This window comes from Perna viridis, chromosome 2 (assembly GCF_037379345.1).
Source record: "Perna viridis isolate PV_CMFRI_1.1 ecotype Kerala chromosome 2, ASM3737934v1, whole genome shotgun sequence".
Classification (NCBI taxonomy): Eukaryota; Metazoa; Mollusca; class Bivalvia; order Mytilida; family Mytilidae; genus Perna; species Perna viridis.
Genome location: NC_142446.1, coordinates 8568479 through 8589144, shown reverse-complemented (window position 1 = coordinate 8589144; position 20666 = coordinate 8568479). Strand labels below are relative to the sequence as shown.

The following is a 20666-nucleotide window of genomic DNA, read 5'->3' as shown; positions in this document are numbered from 1 at the left end:
ACATCGCAATACAAAAAAAAAAAGACGTCGAAATTTTGCCGATTTCGACGTTACCAAATATGACACCAACACCGTACGCTACGTCTATATGCACAACAAGCGGCGGAATATGCTACATTCCCCGCATGATCTTTAATGAACATTACTGTATTTTTTTCCGGAAAATTTTGCATTTACCTCGTGGAAGCCCTTATTGTGCATGCTCAAAAATTAAGATGAAAATGCTTATTATTCTGTACTTATTCTGACTGACTGTTTTTTACTTTTAAAATTTGTAACATGCAAGGCAAGTATTCATTTCTGTAAATGTATTGCCTCCTGTGTCAAAAAAAAATCGTTTGTACCACTACTGCTTTTAAGGACCCGTTGAAATTGTACGCTACCATTTCCTGTATCAATTTTAATAAATCAGGAGGTAGTACCATCATAAATCTATGAATGTCTTGTTAACAGTCATTTTCCAAAGACAAGTCTGCATACCTGTTAACGGAATCAAAAGTTCGTACGTTACATAATGTACTACTCCAAGCGTCCAATTTTTTGTAATGAACATAACTGTAAATGTTTTGGGAAAAACTGCATTTAACTCGCTGAATTCCTTATTGTGCATGCTCCATAAATGAGATGAAAAAGCTTATTGTAATTTTGTACTTATTCTGACTTGGATATTGCTTTTAAAATGTGTACCATACAAGGCGAGTATTATTTTCTTGTAAATGTACGACTTCCAATAGAAAAACCAGTTCTTGGGACCAGTAGAAATCGTATGCTACAATTCCTGTATCAGTTTTGACAAATCAGTTGGTATAGTAGCGATTTTGAAGGTATTTTCTGTGATTTTCTGAAGTATTTTGGTTATTTCTTGTACAGAATATATCCTGACGCCTTTATTTTCTTTTTTTCTCCCAAAATAACCCAAACGGAATAATCATAAGCGCGGATAACAACTGCGACTATGCATGGTATCTATAGCACACAAAGGCATGATGATTGATTTATCACGGAAGGGAGAAAAGCGACACACAAATGGAGGTTTTTTTTTATTATTAAAATGTATAGATATGAGAACAATGTTGCATCTCACATCAATAGGAACAAACCTTTTCCTAAAGTTTTATGAGGTTTTGAAGTTCTAGTTCGAAGTACAAAAAACTCTCGTCATTGGGTAAATTTTAAAGCATAGTTGTAAATGGCGAGGCACAGATAAACTATTTGAAACTGAACTTGTATTGACTGTCAAATATATTTATTATACTAATAGTGCAAATACCGTTAGTACAAAAAGATAATGCCTGGTAAAATGATTAACACTTTTATATTTATGAATAACGATACAGCTACGTCTAAAAATGTAAATATTTACAAAATGACAGGTTGAAAGACCTTACTAAACAAACAATAATATAAATTTATGGCTCTAAAGAGCATGTATCCTCCTCTTTGATAAATCAGAAATCATATGGCTACATGATTTAATTATGTGGAACCACCAAATATTCCTTTGAAGTCGTCCTTGTTTGCATTACTTTGCCAAAATGTATGGATGCAGCAATATTCTCGTCCCTAAACTGTTTCAACGACAACCAAGAGTAGCTGTAGCCACCTGCTGAACCACCTGAGCCACACAAAATATAGATTGTTTATAGCAGGTATTGAGGCCAACAACCATAAAAGTATCTGTGGTTTCTGAGGAGAATGAACAATTAAACCCTTAAAAAACCTAAAGCAGCCATTTGTTTGAACCAAATGAACATAACCTATAGATTATCCCTGTCCCATTTTCTTAATTGTATAAACATAGATATACATATTATGTACGCAAAAATGGTGTTTCTCCAAAGGGTCTCAATGGCAACTTTTAAAGGCCACAGTCCCCCCTTTCCACTAAAACTTATGCTTGCTTGTAGAGGGCACTGATGACAATCTTATCAAATTAAAAAAAAAATTGGTTTCAAAGTGTTGATTTAAATATTTAGTTCTGAGAAACTTATTATTAAAAACTAATTGGTTAATCAGATGACCATCTTGTTCAATCAAGCAAATCTTGTTAATTCTAGTTTTTTCTATATAATCAACTAAACTTTTCCAGCATATGGGACAGGAGCTGGATCTGACTATCAACTTCAGCAATATTGAGCTACAAATCTTAAAAATCTCTGTTACACATACTTCCGAGTGTTTGAAGTACATAGGATTACAACAATAAATCATAAATCATAAAATGCAGAATGCTAATGGAGAAAACTGGTAAGTCATTTTAATTGACAGAGTATGTTGACATTTTAAAATATTTATTTATTCATGATAATTACTTTGTTAAAGTGTGTCACTATCATTTGCATGTGTAAAACAACCATCACATATTGGTAGAAGTTGTATTCACTTGAGAATTACTGAACACTTAATAGGATTACAAAAATAAGGTAAATATACAGAAAACAAAATGAAGATTGACCAAGTCCATCCAAAAGTTTTATGTGAAATGCTTCCTAACACAACCATTCTCTCCTGTAGATTGGTCTCACTGAAAAATATATACCAACATATTATAATACATATACAAGTTTTAAGAGAGCGGAATGTCTGTACACTCTGGTAAGAGAATGATTGATTATATAATTAAGATGATACATAAAACAAATATTTATAATTGCAATTGATAATAGATACATTTGGCATTAGCGAATTGGATTAATAATATTCTATACAGCAGAAATTAAAAAAGAAATAAACAAATTTTGAAAACTTCATTTCAAATTTCATGAAAATATGAAGAAGGCTGCTTGTTTATTAAACATGTTTATATGATTTAAGGCTTTGCCTATGAGGGACGAAATTATTTGTACCCTATTGACATATAATCATTCTGAATCATTCATGTTCCAAAGCATTTACATATAAGTATATAGGAAAAACAGGAGGCTCTTAAAGAACCTGAATGGCTCACAAGACAAACCATACTCTATTAAGTAAAGGTATCATGCTTTGTTACCATGTCTGACAAAAAATTGCTGTAAAAGAGCATATATTGATGGGTGTTGTAAATTCAAAAGAGTACTTAACGTACTGTAAAATGTTAGAAATGCCTTCAAAATCTTTTTAGAACCTCTGGAAAAAATTTGGGCAGAGGACCCCTATGCCCTGTTATTCCACCAGGTCTGACGGGGCATTAGCCCAGTATACATTTGCTGAAAAAGAACATAAACTGAAGTTAAACCATGGCTATCCAAAATTTTCATCATCACCATTGACATCAGGGAGACCATGTTTACTATATAAACCAATTATCATTGAAAACAAAGCAAGCCGGAAAATGGCCGCCAAGAACAATCTTTCATCATCACCATTAAACTTAAAAGACTTAGTTTCCTAAAGATGGAACCTGAGCAACTGGTAAGAATGGTTGCATAATGGCAGTCTAAAAAAATAACTTCAACACTGCCAGTCAACTCAAAATATCATGTTTGTCTTGTGGGTAGCTTTCATTTTCATTATTCTTCTATAGTTGAGCAAAAAAAAGCATTTTGACCCCTATGTTCTGCTTTAAATAATGACGGTCAAGTTTTTTGACTAATGAAAAATTTTTAATTATCAGTTTGTGGAGGAAACCCTAAAAAGATATGCAAACATTTATCAATTTTTTTTGCAATTGGTTTCAGAGAGTTGTACACGTTAAAACGACAAAAAAAATCTGTTTTAGGGGCCATAAATCAGGCAACAAATCATTTTGAAAATTACGGCAAAAGTCCGTCTTCTGATGGTAAACAATATTACTCCAATCAGAATTTTGCTATATTCAACAGTTTTGGAATTATTTGCAAAAAACTGTATTTCGACCCCTTTGTTCTATTCTTAGTAACAGCAGCCATATTTTTTTCATCAATCAAAAATCCAAACAGTCATTTTGTACAGGATACCCTAAAAACAGTAATACCAAATTTCATTTCATTAAATTGTGTACAGTAGATTCTGAGAATATTTTAGAAAGTAAAAACATCAAAAACAGCAAAAAACATCGAAAAAGGGCAATAACTCCAACATGGGTCTACAGATTTTCAGCAAAATTTGACCTTTGACCGCAGATAGATCTCATCATGCCGAACACTTTTATCCAATGTCCGAATTTGTTTAAACCTAATAGTTTTGGAGATATATGCAAAAGTTTGCTGTGTGACCCTTATGCTCTATTTTAAGAAATGATGGCCATGTTTTTTCGGCAATCAAAAATCAAACAGTCATTATTTTCAGAATACCCTAAAAACAGTAATATCAACTTTCACTGAATTCTATACAGCAGTTTCTAGAAGAGAAGACTTTTGAAAGTATTAACATCAAAAAGTGTCCAAAAAGAGCAATAACTCAAATATGGGTCTACAGATTGTCACCAAAATTACATCACACATAGATCTCATCATGGTGAACACTTTTACCCCAGTCAGAACTTGGTTAAACCTAACAGTTTTGGCGATACATGCAAAAAAAATGCTGTCTGACCACTATGTTCTATTTTTAGTTATGGCGGCCACATTTTTAAACAGATAAAAAATCCAAACGATCATTTTATGCAGGATACCCTAAAGAACAATCCTTATAAGTTTCATCCAAATCCATACAGTAGTTTCAGAGGAGAAGATGTTTGAAGAATTGATAACGACGACAGACGCCAAGTGATGGCAATGGCTAACATGGGCTATGGCCAGGTGAGCAAGAAATGACTTGAAGATATGAAGCATTGCCTCTTTGTCCTTTACAATTAGACAAATTACCATAATGGAATGATGAAAGAACATGCTAATACTATTATTTGTTTTTAACAAAAATATGTTAATAACTTCAACACTTACTGTTACTTTCTGAGGATTTTTTTGCACTGAAATGAACAAACAAAAATGAAAGATAAATATAAACTAGATAACCACAGGTTTCTAGATGCCAGGGTTGCTCACCTTCACTTCATATTAAGTAGACTCAAACAGAATACATGTATCTGAATAAGTAATGACAAAAAAAAATCAACAATTCAAGTTGCAAAATTGGGAAAACATTTTTTTTGCATGAAATATTGTTATTGCACAATTTAATTACCAGGGGTTTACCCTCAAAATTATTCTTGACTAGCTTCACCCTTACCCCCCCACCCCCCCCCAAAAAAAAAAAAAAAAAAAAAAAAAAACACCAAACCCTGAAATCCTGGATCTGTTCCTGATTTGTTGTATCTACCCACAAAACAAAAAAATATTTTCTTCAGGCTGTTAATGATTCCGAGTTGCTGTGTCTACTGGTATATAGATTTTACTCACATTTAACAGTAAAAAAATCTGAGATTTTTTTATTTGAAGTAGTGTCGGCTTGTATTGCATCAATGTCCATTTCATTAATAAAAACTGGCACTGAAGGTTCCTCGGGAGTAACCTTAGGCGTCACAAGATGTCCTGTTTTGTCCAAACACATTTGTCTATTCATATTCTGGTTAGGTACAAATGCACAGTTTTCATTGGCATCCATAACAACATCCTCAAGCTGCTTTCGCGCCCCAGTGAAGAGCAAATTTTTTGTCTTCTCTACAAAAACAAAAAACAAAAAAAACTAACAAACTTATGAAAATTATACATTTTTCAAATGTTTTGACAATCTATAACTTATAAAACTATGAGCAATGCTCACTAAATTGATGACCTTTTAAACATTTTGAAAGGATTTAAAAATTTTTGTTAACTCATTGAATTAAGGTTATCAGTTGGGTGAATTAGTAGTTACACAAAAAAAGGGTATTATTACATGTTTGCCAAAATGGAACAAGCCATGTCATTTTTTTAAGAACTGGTGCCCAATATCATTATTAAATACAGTGTATAAAATTGGGTCAGCTGCAATTGCTTATAAGTTTAAAACGGTGCTTGATAGTATCATTGATTAAGATCAGACTGGTTTCATTAGTGGGAGATATATTGGCAAAAATGTTACTCATTTATGATATTATGTAATACACTGAAGAACATAATATACCTGGATTATTACTTCTGATTGATTTTGAAAAAGCATTTGATTCTTTATCTTGGAATTTCTTAATAAATGTTCATCATCTTTTTAATTTTGGTGAATCCATCATAAACTGGGTTAAAGTTTTTTATCACAACATTATTAGTGCTGTTATTCAGGGTGGTAATTTGTCAGAATTCTTTATTATTAGCCATCGTTGTCGACAACTTGTCAAGAGGATCCTGTATCACCATATCTTTTCATTATTTGTGCAGAGATACTTGCACTAAAGATTCGAGAAAATGATGACATTCTTGGTATTAAGATTACTAGGGTAGAGCATAAGCTATCACAGTTTGCAGATAACACGTCTATGATTTTAGATCGCAATGAAAAGTCACTGCAAGAATCACTTTTACAACTGGATTGGTTTGCTAGTGTATCCGGGCTAAATATCAACTATTCTAAAACACAATTGATATGGATAGGTAGCAAGAAATATAGTAGTGATATCTTATGTTCCAATAGAGATCTTTCCTCAGGTGTGACAAGTTTTAAACTTCTTGGCATACATTTTGATGTAGACCTTGATAGAATAATTAAGGTTAATTATGATGAGAAACTTATTCAGGTTAAAAATATTATGAAACAATGGTATAGAAGAAATCTTACTGTAATTGGAAGAATAACTGTAGTAAAAACACTTGTTATACTTGTATTGAACCATCTGATTGTCTCTCTGCCAAATCCTTCAAAAACCATGATTTCTCAAATCTTAATGATATTATTGTATGAAATTGTGTAGAACTCACATACTCATAGAGTTAAGCAAGATGTTTTGGTCAAGGATCTTCATCAGGGGGGACTCAAGATGCTAGATATTAATTCCTTTATTCCAGCTCTGAAGTCAACATGAATTAGAAAAATTTTCCAGAGAGATAACAAATAGAGTAATATTATTTTATCAGATGTTCACAGAAGTAAATTCTTCAGTTGTGGAACTGGATATGTAAAACAAATATAAGATAAAACAATTTGTTTTGGAAAGATGTGTTCAAATCAAGGAAAATGATTGTCAAGAAAGAAAAAAGAAGTGACTGTGAACATTTTTTATCCAGTCCAATATGGTTAAATGATAGTATAAAGATTGGGAACAAATGAGTTTTTAATCAGCAATGGTTTGACCATGATATTAGAAATGATATATTTAATCAGCATTGGTTCGACCATGGTATTAGATATATTTAATCAGCATTGGCTTGGCCACGGTATTAGATATGATATATTTAATCAGCATTGGTTTGAACATGGTATTACATATGTAAATGATATTTTTGATGATGATGGTTCTTTTTTGTCTTTTGAACTACAACAATACTATAATATTGATATGAACTTTTTATACTATTTGAATGTTATTACAGCTGTCAGAGCTGCTGGAAAATGTTATGACAGCTTTTCAAACAGACTTAGTTGCCCTTTTATACCATCTCATGTTCAGATATTCATAAAGAAATATAAAGGTTCTAATGATATGTATAAAGTATTAGTAAACAATAACATTGTTCCTACTGGACAAAAAAAGTGGTGTGAACTCTTAAATTTACAAGATATTTCAAGGTATAATATCTTTCAACTACCCTTTTAAGTCACTAGAAATACTAAGTTGCAGTGCTTACAATAGACCCTCATATTTCAGCGACAAACAGATTTTTACATATCAAGATTGTTGATAGCCCTTTTTGTGTTTTTTTTTGTGCAGAAGAAGATGAAACAATAGAACATATATTATGGAGTTGTGAACATACTCAAAACTTGTTACAAGAAATTGACAACTAGTTTTTATCTGGTGATACAAGTTTGCCTCGAAATAAATGTACTTAAATTTTTGGAGATGTCTCTAAACTTCAAAAGGGAGATCCAGTTAATTTGATTTTTCTTTATATAAAACAATATATTTACAACAGCAGATGTTTTTCTAAAGATCTCTCTACACAAGCTTTCATTGAGAAACTGCAGTGTATGTATGAACTTGTAAGAATCACTGCTGTAAGAACAAAACAACAACAAAAATTTTATATTCTACGGAATCCATATAAAACATTACTGACATGATCATAGTTAATGTAAATATAATAAGGAATTGTGTATACAGCTAGATTTTTATTCACTAGAATATTTGTATTTTAACAGGATTCAAAATATAATTTAATATAATAAAGAAAAAAGGGAAGGATTGTAGGGTCAGAGGAAATTGGAGAGATGAAAGTAACTTTTGTTGAAAAAAAATCTGAAGATCTGGCCGGGGATTGCGGGCTGCATTAAGCCCCCAAGCAGGGTCCATGTACGCAGCCCTGGTGGAAGCCCAGGGGGCAAAGCCCCAGAAAATCCAGATTCAGGTTTTTTAATCCATTTTTGGCAAGACCTAAGTATGGTTTACAGTATTTTGCATTTATCTGAAAAAAATGCAAACTACTGACTTTATCTTATATTTACACAATTCATAATTGTCAAATCAAATCAAGGAACTTGGAGAAAGCAAGACAAAAATCTATCTCACATGAAGTTTGTCCTTTTTCTCTAATATTTTCATTTTAAATGTTTGTTCCTTGTAACTTTTCTTTCAGATAGGTTGTTGACCCACAAGGAACAATTTCAACTGGTTCCTTTATACGAATAACCCCATCGCCACCAAGATAACAACTTCCATTTTTAAACCAGTCCAGACAGGTTCACGATTCAGTCATTACCAGACTACAATAAGGGTATCCACTATGGAACCAGTTTACAATGTTTACAAAAGCCATATAGGAATGTTCAAATAAAATATGCCGAGAATCATCCAGAAAATGAGTCGATCTTACTGAAATAATCATCACATTCAGACCTGACCTCCACCCCACCCCCCCCCCCCCAAATTTTTCTCAAAGAATTTACACTGATCTCAAAATTGACCAAAATCACCCCAAAAAAGCGGAAATCCACGGATTCACAGAAAAATTTCATCACTGAAATTCGGACTAGATGAAACTGAAAGAGTAATCAAGGGAACCAAGGTTATAGTGTTAATCAATAGAATGCAATCCAGAGACAAAACCCAGACATGGAAAACAGACATGCACAACAAAGAACACAATGTGACTAAAATCCTACACACAAAGCAACAGATGCAACTGAGCCACTCAGACTCCACTAAAAACTGGGAGCATGGACCAAGTGCACCACTAAGGTAAGTGTCCTCTGCTTTTAAGAAACACCTGCAGAGTTGCTCATAAAAAGTCAAGTCCTGGGTAGACGAAAGAGGAAAGGAAAACTATGACACAAACAAATCAGTTTTCAATAGAATTCTAGTAGTAGTACTAGTAACCAGTAATAGTAAATGTGTTCCCTATTTTGGTTGGAGAATGAACTGTATACATGTAGACATAAAGAGTGACATTGATTCAAAGTACACTAGTATAAAAAGGGTGTTATTTAGAGGATTTATATATAGTATATGATCAAGTACCATAAACTGCCTTCATATTTTTGTCCCCGTCACCTCCTAACATATTTATTTCACGCACTCCAATGTGCGTTTTGAGTTGTAATGGAGATGCATCTCCGAATGGGTTCGGTCTCTTCGGCATTCGAAGCGCTTTTTACACTGAAAGCCCGACTAGTATATATAGTTCAAACTCTGCTAACTCCTTTGGCGTTGAATAACCTGGTATTTCTATTGTTGATTTTAACAAGGAACCAGTATTGAAAGTCAACTCGTACCAAATTTCTTACGTTCCATCTCCAAATAAGTTATTCCTGACCACATGTGTTCTCCCGGTTTTTAGTGGGTTTCCTGCATTTCCTTTTTCCTGCATGTACTCTTTATTTTTTGTATTGTATGATTCGTCCTTTGTGTTCCCGGTGTTGTTTTGTCCATGGATTTTCCGTCGTTTGTACCTTTGGTCTGATCTTCATTCACATTTCCTATTCATGTCCTATTCTGTTTTGAGAAAATAAGTTTATTTCATTTGCACTCTATTTTATATGAAAGTGTCTCATAAGCAAAATAATAATACTGTCAAATGTTTCTATAAATGTGTAACGCTATAAAATTATATTGAGGTATAATAATCAAAGTCAAAGTCAAATAGTTTATTAGGATAGCCCACAGGCACTTGGAACACGGATGGTTTCGCCACCCCCCTTTTTTCGAGAACCAATATTTCCGTCCGATTCGTAAATTTGATTAAAATTCGTATTGTTATTTTCAATGAATTGGCCCAGAAACTGGCAAAACTAGACATTGCCCGTAAAAGAACTCATACCCCAAAACCTGTTGAACCCCAGGCTGTGCATTTGTGGAATTTGACACGATTTTTGTGGGGGTGGGGTGAGTAGACTAAGCACTTATCTGCCATTGTACAGTAAAATAATAGAAAGACATGCATTCAATACTTTTTATGAATATTTATCAACTATTTAATAAATCACCAATTGTCAGTCTGGTTTCATACAGAAGCACTCACGTGAAACTGTTTTAAACAGTTTGATATTGGCTTAAAAATATAGATGAAAGGAAGTTAACAGGTGTTTTATTTATAGACCTGAGTAAAGCGTTTGATAAGGTTAATCATATTGTAATGTATTACTATAGATGTTCCTCAAGGATCTACCATTGGACCCTTGTTTTTTTTTATATTAAAACATCGTCAGTGAACCTGGGTGTTTTTTGTTGATTGAACGGCAATGATAAAAAAAATCAGTGTGATTTCAAAGTCTTGTTTTTACAAGATCAGAAATATCAGTCGAACCCGACCTTATATTACAGCATATGCCATAAAGACACTTGTTTGTTCTTAAGTGTCATCTCGTTTGGATTACGGGAATGCATTACTATATATGGACTTCATGGAAATGCAACCCAACGATTACAGATTTCCAAAAAACACCGCCACATAGTCAATCACAAGACGGAAGAAAAATGAACAGGTTAGTCCAATCTTAAAATCACATCATAGGCTGCCAATAACTTTTCGGTGCAAAGACAATGTATTACGTTATGTGTTTAAAACTCTAAAATAGGAAGCACCCGTGTATTTGCAAGAACTTGTCAACATCTACAAGCCAACCAGAACTTTTAGGTCAGAAAACAATATCCTTCTAGTCAAACCAACATTGCGAACAAAAACACACGGAGAGAGACGGTTTGATAGAGCGGCTATCGTTTTGTGAAATGACTTGCCGAAAGAACTACGAAACATCAAATCTCTGAATGCTTTCAAGAAAAAAAAAACATGAAAACTTATTTATTCATACAGGCTTTTCCCACATAGTTGACATACTAATGTATTTTTTTTTCTAACTTCTATGTATGATTTTTATATTATGATTCCTTGATTTTTAACATTTCTTAAGTTAATCACTATTTTTTTTTCATAAGTTGAACTTTTAATTTTTATACTTCATATATATCTATTTTAAAGAGTTAATTTTTTGTCGATTTTTTAATGTTTTTATGCTATTGATATTTAGACTTTGAGATTTTTTTTATATAATTGATATATATGTTTTTGCATCTTTTCTTTGTTCTTTTTTATACTTGCATTGTAAATCGCTTAGAATAATATTTTAGATGAGGGCTATAAAAGCACTGTAAAATAATAATAATAATAATAAAAATAATAATAATAACAATAACAATAATAATAATATTAACTATAAATAGAGCTCTTACACTCTGGAGTGACGGGCACTTTAAAATGAAATGTATTCAGTCCTCTGGTGCTGTTTTACAAATCGGACAAATCAGCGTTACATCGTACTGATTAAATCTCGGATCATTGTCCTGCAAGACGGACATTGGTTCTGAGCCTGCATGTTTCCAGATTGAGTGGACTGATCCTTTTTTTCAAATTTGAAACATTGACATATTTAAGAGAGGATTTGGTTCGGAAGTCCGTTTTTGACTTATTCCCCCATTACGTTTTAATTACATCATAAACAGATCTTTTCCATGTAATTTTGCCAATGGGGTTTTGTAAGAGTTCTGACGGAGAGAGTAGACCAAATAAAGTAAGGATCTCCTTTACTAGTACAAACCAACCATTCAGTTTATGCAACCATCGCCCGTGATGGAACATACGGAGTTTCGAGCTACAGACAGATCCTTTCTGCAGCTGCTTCCGAAGTTCAAAACTTTGATACATTGTCACTGGGAATTCCAAGATGGGTAGCAGAATTTATGGAGGGTGATACACTCTGTTAGTACGTGAAAGAACTATGAGCTTTAGGTTGTTGTTGTAGAATAGTTAATTTGGATGCACTTATGGTGCATTTCTCTGCATTGGTTTAATTGTCCTGTACATTAAGCATCGATTGGAACTGATGCAGACAATTTGAGACTAGAGTTATATCATCGGCTACCGTTGACGTGCCACATAATATAGAGCCAATGTATGAACCAAGTCCTTTGCTGACATATGTATCAAGAAGTGGATTAATGAAAATTGTGTACGCTGAGGGCAACCACACTCCGCCTTGGCGGACACCCCGGATTTCCCAGTCTTTGCCAGTAATTCCAGCGAGATATGCCTTTCTTAGAAGAGAACTGTGTTAAACTCCCCGTCGAGGAAACCAATATAAAGAGAACTATGATTGACATGTCTTTTGCTTCAGCTAAAAACTCAGGGACAAGAAGTGCAGCCATAGATTGAGAGACGCCAGATGTGAACCTTCGCTGTCTAACAGTTTTGAGCAGAGTGCATCGTTTCTTCATTCGCCGATAAGTGGAGTTTTTCGGTGACTTTCCCTAGAAGGCTTGTGTCAATTATTTTTCTATAGCTGTTTGGGTCTGCAAGAGGCATTCCTTTGTTCTTGTACACAGAAGGAACGATTCCAGTAGGTCTAGTAATTTACCAGAGTCCGACAATGTCTCTGTATTTCGACTTATCAACCTTTTTCCTCTGAATTTCGAAGTGACTAAAACTGGTTCTACATATATATATAACCTCGAGGTCTGCACTTTATTTACAAAGTACTGGATCATGCTAGGATGTGTTTCCGGTTCTAGACTACTTCATAGTATATAGTCAATTTGTGTACGATTCACTTCATTTGGATGATGATGCGAATTTTAAAACACCCAACTCCAAACAGAAATCAGTTCATTTTTTGTGGATACTAATAAAAATAACGTGGTTTGTAAAACATTCAGATAAAAAAAACCAAACAAAACAGGAACTGAATACATTGAACTGGAACTACAGGATCTATTTTAATAATCGAATCATTTGCTAATGAGAAAATCTTTATACGAGGGAATGGTATACAAAATGATTGTCTGAAAAACAGTCACCACATTTCATAAGAATTAATTTCACTACTGCCCGTTTCCATCTTCGCGAACTTGTATATCAACCGCATTAGCACTAAGCACCATTTTGTTGTTGACAATACAATAACAGAATATTATTGCAAATTAACTTTAAACATAAATTTCTGACAATATGCACACGTCCATATGTTAATCTAATACTCCATTGACTTTTATTACGATCCTGTAATTCGTTAAGGAGGAGTTAGGGACAACGCATCAAACCAGAATTTGCTGAAAAACGCCCATAACTGAAAGTCCTGACAGTATGCACATCTCCATGTGGTTATATAACACCTCGCAAAGTTTCATAACAATGCTGCAGGCTGCTTAGAAAATAGTTGCGGACAGGTAGGCAGACGGACGGACAGTATGAAACCTATATGCCCCAAACTTCGTTTGCGGACGGTACAAATACGAATTTTATTATTAAGAAATCAGACGGAAATATTGGTTCTCGAGACCATCTGTGCCCCAAGTGACTGGTTTTTAAGCATAACAACAATCAGTTTTCATTGTTTTTCATGCAGTAAAATAATGAAAATTAACTGCATTTGCAACATTTTTTGCTCTCAACCGTTTTAGACTAATTCATCAATCATATTAAAGGCAACACGTTTTTTTTTTTTTTAATAAAATCGTTATTAAAATCAAATTGATTTCAAACCAGGAAATGGTTATGTTTCTGTGAGTTGTTATAACTAAAAAGATAAAAATAACGATGTTTGTAAAACATTCAGACAAAAAAAAAAACAGTTACAAAACAGGAACTGAATACTTTAAACTGGAACTACAGGATTTATTTCAATAATCAAATCATTTGCTAATCAGAAAACCTTTGAAAGAGGGAATGGTATACAAAACGATTGTCTGAAAAACGGTCACATTTCATAAGAATTAATTTCACTACTGCCCGTGAACTTATTTATCAACCGTATTACCGATAAGATCGGGTTTACGCTGTCAGTTACCAGTTTAAGTTGCCCATCCTTAGTATAATTATCTCACAATTTATACTATAGTGATACGGTTCGAATCAAAGATGTTCTTACAGGCTAAAAACCACTAATTCCACTTTCCATAGGCTTCTATGCTAATTTCACAATATTCAATGGCTTCTCTGGACTTTACCTTAACTTTAACCTGCAGAGGACTATATATCAGCATGATTGTACATATGTCAGCTCACAATCCTCAGAATGGCATGTGGGGTTAGCAGACTTGCAGTGCAGTACTAGTCACTGGAAGTGAAGGGTCTATAAATAGCATGGGAAATCCCAGTGTTTTCACAAGATAGGGGTATATTTAAAAATCATTATGGAGATTAGGCTTCACATCACAAGAAGCAAAATGCACCTATAAAATGTACAGAAATGTTTTTCCTTTCAGAAACTGTTTAAATTTTTTAAATAAGATGAGAACTTTTTTCACAGCACTATGAGGAACAGGGGTAATTTCTGCGTAGGACTATTTTTGCCTACGTTCCAAATGCTCATTGGTTGAATCGGTGGTCTGTAACCTACAAGGAGATAATATCCGTATCCAGTGTGCATTGACCCGTGACTGAAATCGTGTAAATATGGTCGTGTGGGCTCCATATAAGGTAATTATATACCTTTCCTGAATCAATCACTATTAGGTATTCTTGGTTTGTAGCATAATCAAAAATTGCATTTTTCTGTACTTTTACTGTCTTTGCAAAAGTATGCTCTTGTCGAGCAAAGCATTTCTCTTTTATTTTATACATAGAACAGTTAAATTGTTACTTGTTGTTTAAGTATCATCTCTTTGAAGATTTACTTTAATGGTTTTCACTACTTCTGGCGTATACAGACGTATTTCCCATTTACACGGAACTTTTTTAATAATAAACCACTATAACAACAGTAAAAATGCAATAGTTTTATTGATGTAACTTCTCATAAAATTATTTCCTCTGTAAAAATATGTAAAATGTCAACAAAATATTGAATGAACAAAACACTGCTTAAATGTTAAGCATGGAATGGTAATAATTATAAAACTGTTCCATGTAAGCAATGGAATGAATAGAAACTCTCCTTTCAAAACATATACAAGCTACAAAAAGAAACCCAAATATCATGAAATTGCTATTAAAAATGACATTTGGCCAAACCCATGACAGAAAGGGTGAAATGTCACAGAAAGAAGTTGGACAGTCAATTAAATGAAGAAAACACAGTTTAAACTGTTCATTTTTGTGATTTTTTTTGTCTTATGAAGTCAAAATAAAATCTTTTTTTTTGTCTTTTGTCCATTTACTTATCAGAACATGCTCCTTATAAGTTGAACAAAAAAAGTGGCAACACACCTTTTCATGAGATTGGTGGCAAAAAGTACATTACGAACTGCATGTATGAAATATTCAAGTATAAGATTTTTGAAATCTGGGTATTTTTTTGACTAGTGTATAAATAAGTTATCATAGGAAAAAAATAAGCAGTGGAAATACACTTGGAAATGTCAAATGAAAAATACAGAATATGATTTAAAAAAAAAAGAAAAAAGAAACTTTGCTTGTAAAACTGACAGTACAAAATATTTGACGAACAAAATATCAATTTGAGATGCTTAATGTAATAAATGTAACAAGGGAACATGTTTAATTCAATTCAGTTTTAAGGTGCAGAATCTTTTTGCAAAATTTTATCAAGATCTGCAATTTTGTATTCTAGTCAGCTCATAAATCCAAGTATTGACAACAACTTGGACAACAGCCTCATACCATTAAACAACTTCAAAATTTTGCTGTAGTACAAAAAGTATTACTCCCCAAAATTGAGAAATAAAGTAAAATACCTCCAGTAACAGATTTGATAGTCACAGGGCCACCATAACATAAAGGATGAAAATATCTGATAGTATCAGATCTGCAACATAATTGCTAAATTTATTGTACCTGTTCATCCAAAACATAGGAATAGAAATGGCATTTCTCAAATTCTTACAAAAAGAAGAAACCACTCTGTATTTTAATTGGTCTATATATACCAAAAGAAGGAAGCACTCTGTATTTTAGTTGGTCTATATACATGTATACCAAAAGGGTCAACTACCCTAGATAAGCAGTTTTATCCAAATATAATCTAAATTTGTCATGACTTTTAGGTCTTAAAAATTTATGGCCTGTGACTTGTATTATTCATAAATATCACTTGTCTTAGACTAGATAATTAAAAGACAGTACCAATTTAACATGAAAATACTACTTATCCTGTAGAACAAAGTGATTAAATTAAATTACAGCACAAGTAAAATATCATGTCTCACACAAAAGTTTATTTAGAATTTCATTAGTTTTTATAAGTACATGTAGTTTGATGTGTAACCTACAATACTGAGAAAATAACTACAATCTATGTTGATAAAGAACTTTGTAAAAAAAGGTCTGCTACCACAGTATTAGTACATGACTAGATCTAATTCTACAATGGATTTCATTAGAACTAATATCATTAGTTGACAATAAAATTATCTCATTAGAACTGACATGCTACCTTGTCTTATATAACAACTGACAGAAAGTGTATTTCAAACAAATGATTTCATTAAAATGGACTTATTAAACCACTTATTTGATATTGCTAGAACTGACATTATGAATTGCCCAATCATAAAACTCCACTAGAAGTAACATTGCCCAGGCATACAAAAAAAATAACTTAACCAGAACTGACATCCTGTTATAACCAATCATAATTCCACTAAAACTGACATGATGTATTGCCTAATCATATAACTTAATTAGAACTGACATCGTGTTATGACCAATCATAACTCCACTAAAACTGACATGATGTATTGCCTGATCACATTACTGAACTAGAACTGATGTCCTATTATGACCAATGCTTCGTTTTAATGCAACACAATGTGTAGTTTACAAGTACATAGATTTAAAAAGTAATGGTGATATGTAGAACATTTTAAAGAAATATATGGCAGAACACATAAACATATTGCCTTTGGTTAAATGCTGGATTTGAACTTTGACTAAAGATCAAATTAACTCATAAAAAAATGTAAAAATAAAAATGACAAACCATTGCTGAATGTTCATTGGATAAATTCTATTTTATCTGCCATTTGGATAAAGTGCAGGCACATGTACACATATCTGTTGATTTAATTTCCATGTATCTGTCCTCCATTGGATACAAGCCATAATACAAAATCCTTTATCAAAAATATTTTTAAAGGTATTGTTAGAGTGTGAAAATGGAGAGAGAGACAGACAGAAAGACAGAAGGAGAGCAGTACTGTTTAGAAAGATGAGCGTATGAATATCATTCATTTGAATTTGGATCCTATGATTTTAAATAAATTATATTATGTCAAATATTTAAGACAAAAGTAACGTAAAGAAATCTTATTTCATTTTTACTTATATATTAAATATGTAACTGTAGCCTGAGATTCAGATGTAAAATGCTTTTGTGAAAATAAAAAAAAAAAAATATCCAAGCAAAAAAATATATCCCAATGAAGAGAAATTGTAGCACATATATCTGACTGACAACCTTTGTCTGTAAATCACAATTTCTTTGATATCAGCAAAAATACAGGGATAATATGTTAACTGGGGCACATAGTGATGGCATTGTATTAGCTGACTTTAATTTTCAGGTTAACAAGCCTACACTCACTTGCTATAAAAATGCAAAACAAAAAACTAATAAATATAACAAAATCAACATAACAATTAAATGCATGAAGTTTCACAGAAGACAATTAATCCCAACAATATCAAGCTGTCACCATTAGATATCCTACCATAACATTCATAGATGAAGGAATACATTATATGTAAATTTCCTATTAAACCACTTATGATATTGCAAATTCAGACCCTGTTTAATCAGACAAAAATGGCAAGCAACTTTGCTGGTAATCTTTAGTTGAGACAGAATAAGCTCCCTTTTATCATCACTTCACAACATTCCCTTGTTGGCTAATTTATCTTTCTGCAAAAAAATACAATTAAATGTTAAACATCATTACATATTATATTACTTATGTTTTCACTAAAGCAAGGCCCAACTCATGAATAGATAATTCTATTTTTAGATTGTTCAGGACTGCAGGCATATAAATATGTTCAATAAATGCATAGAAAAACTGTGAACATGCTCACCAAGAGAATACCTCCTAATTTAAATGGACTGAAATGTTAAACCATTTAGTTCAATTACCCCCTTTAGTATCTTTTAACAGCAATTATATTCCCTCATGCATATCAATCCCCTGGGTGGTTTAGGAGAAAATGCACTCACCAAGTTTTAACATGTAATACCATAAAATGGATTATCTTCCTTTTGAGTCCTCCAAAAGTAATTATATTCATTCATATACATCTACATATTATGCCAAACCTTCAAGCTGTCATTGAAATCCATCGAGCCATTTGTGTGGAGTTGTGTTTAAAAGAAACATGGACAGACCAAGGAATGGATGAACAGTCAGATAGGATAATCCCTAAACTTTGTTTGCACATGAATAAACAACAATTCACCAGATTATATGTTCTAACATTTTTACATATATAGTTGGTATTGTCCCATGCTTTATGGTGATTTTTTTTTCATCTTAATTTAATTTAGTTTACTTTGGATGATTTTCCAAAATTTCCACACTTTTTACTTTATGTACATCATGTTACTAAGTTGAATTGAATGATATTGTTCAAGTGTAAATTGTTTTTGATGGGACCCCTTTGTGACTTGTATTGGGGAGCTGCATTATTGTAACTATACTATTATTGGATTACACTCACTAGCAATATAATGGGTGCCGCTGACAGAGCAGGACATGCTTAACCTTACAGAGCACCTTAAGCTTTAGTTTTTTGTGTTACAATTTGTTCTCCTTACCTTCAGGTTTTATATGTTATCTTTTTTATTTGGTTAACTACATTTTGTATTAGATAGTCTATGTTCTTTGAAGTATTTGAATTATTCAATTGTGGGTGCTTTGATATTTTTTGCTGATGGAAATTGCTGAGAGGGTTTTTGAATTATTGCCTGAAATTGCAAATCATCCCATTGTCATACAAATAAAGTCTCATAACTCAAAAAAAGTAAAATCAGAAAGTTATACAAAAATTAAAAGGGAGCTCTAAACAAAAGAAAAAAATACATTTAATTAAAGTTTCATAAAAAATTGATGAAAGGCTTTTTGAGTTATTAAGTAAAAACAAGTAAATCCCTTCATTTTATGATTAATAGTCCCATAACTAAAGATAAATCAAATTCTTCCGGATGAATATAAATTCAGAGACTATCAAAACAAGATAATTAATCAAAGAGCTGTTAGCACTTATTTTTATTCTAGTGAAAAACTATAATCATATATTTGCATTTCTCATATTATTTAGAACTGTTTTTCCTATTATGTATAAACTGAATATCAATCAATACTACTGATTCTGAAATACAAACTGTAATCGAAAGTAAAACTATCCAACTTCACACAAATTTACAAATTTTATTCAGTTTCACCTTTTTCCCAATTTTTTAAACCTGTTCAAATGCTAATTTGCAATCACATTAAATACTATTTCAACAGAGTATTATCCTACACTGTATTTATACTAAAATGGAACCAATTTCAGCTAAAAAAAATAATTTCTTAGATCAATATAAGAAATTTCAAAACTATTCACTTTATATCAATTTTAATTTTCCCGCCAATTTTACTTGTTAAAATCATTGCTCTTCACTTCTGTTTATTCATCATAATATATTAATGATTAGATGGAGATTGTGACTAATAATTGTGTTAAATGGAGCATGCTTAGCACATTTAATGCTTCTTGACACATTACTGCAAGAACTTAATTCCCTACATGCAAATTTATTACTAAGCATCTTTCAAGGCCAAAAAGGAATTCCTCAAATCTTCATTTGAAGACTAATCTTAATTTTATTTGCAGAAAAAATAGAATAATATAGAGCTGAATAATTACCAGAAAAATATTTACAGGTTATAAAGAATGTGTTGAATGATATAAAAAAAAATTACACTTGGACTATATTTTTGTGTAGTTTTCAGAAACAGTAGGAAAGTTCCAGGCATGAGTTGGCAACATAAGGTATTTTGATCCAAAAGGATAAAAAAACCATAAAGTAATGAAACCAAATGAAACCAATTAGAATATTGATATCTGTACAAACTGCAAGATGCACAACAAGATGCCTCATGTAATAATTTACCGTAAGCATTTTATCTCAATATTCTACAGTATTCAGTGGAGTTTGTTCTATAATTGTTGTTACTAATATAATCATAGTTATTATTACATTATTGAATAATA

General features: G+C 32.2%; 2 protein-coding genes across 3 annotated transcripts in view; both read right to left on the bottom strand.

Annotated features, from left to right (window-relative positions):
- Positions 1 to 1229: 1229 nt before the first annotated feature.
- Positions 1230 to 9722, bottom strand: LOC148623535 (uncharacterized). 2 transcript variants are annotated; one of them, XM_088565405.1, is made up of 4 exons: positions 9488 to 9721; positions 5301 to 5561; positions 4845 to 4870; positions 1230 to 2524 (listed from the first exon to the last, which is right to left on the bottom strand). In XM_088565405.1, the coding sequence occupies exons 1-4, from the start codon at positions 9606 to 9608 to the stop codon at positions 2522 to 2524; spliced, it is 411 nt and encodes a 136-aa protein (XP_088421531.1). In that variant the 5' UTR covers positions 9609 to 9721; the 3' UTR covers positions 1230 to 2521. The 2 variants fall into 2 exon arrangements, with proteins under 2 accessions (XP_088421531.1, XP_088421530.1); XM_088565404.1 differs by lacking the exon at positions 4845 to 4870 and having other exon boundaries at positions 9488 to 9722.
- A 5498-nt stretch (positions 9723 to 15220) lies between these two features.
- Positions 15221 to 20666, bottom strand: part of LOC148623534 (uncharacterized) — a 56294-nt gene continuing 50848 nt past the window's right edge. Inside the window, exon 20 of the mRNA XM_088565402.1 lies at positions 15221 to 18318. Within this exon, the coding sequence (XP_088421528.1) occupies positions 18286 to 18318 (33 nt within the window). The 3' untranslated portion in view covers positions 15221 to 18285. The remainder of the gene's footprint in view (positions 18319 to 20666) is intronic.

Bases quoted from the DNA above. Each gene is read 5' to 3' on its own strand.
- LOC148623535 (XM_088565404.1), bottom strand. From the start codon at position 9,608: ATGCCGAAGAGACCGAACCCATTCGGAGATGCATCTCCATTACAACTC. The intron at 5,562-9,487 runs GTACTTGATCAT...TTGTTTTTGTAG, and splicing joins AAATATGAAGGCAGTTTATG to AGAAGACAAAAAATTTGCTC. The intron at 2,525-5,300 runs GTGAGTAAAATC...TATATTTTTCAG, and splicing joins AGATTTTTTTACTGTTAAAT to TGAGACCAATCTACAGGAGA.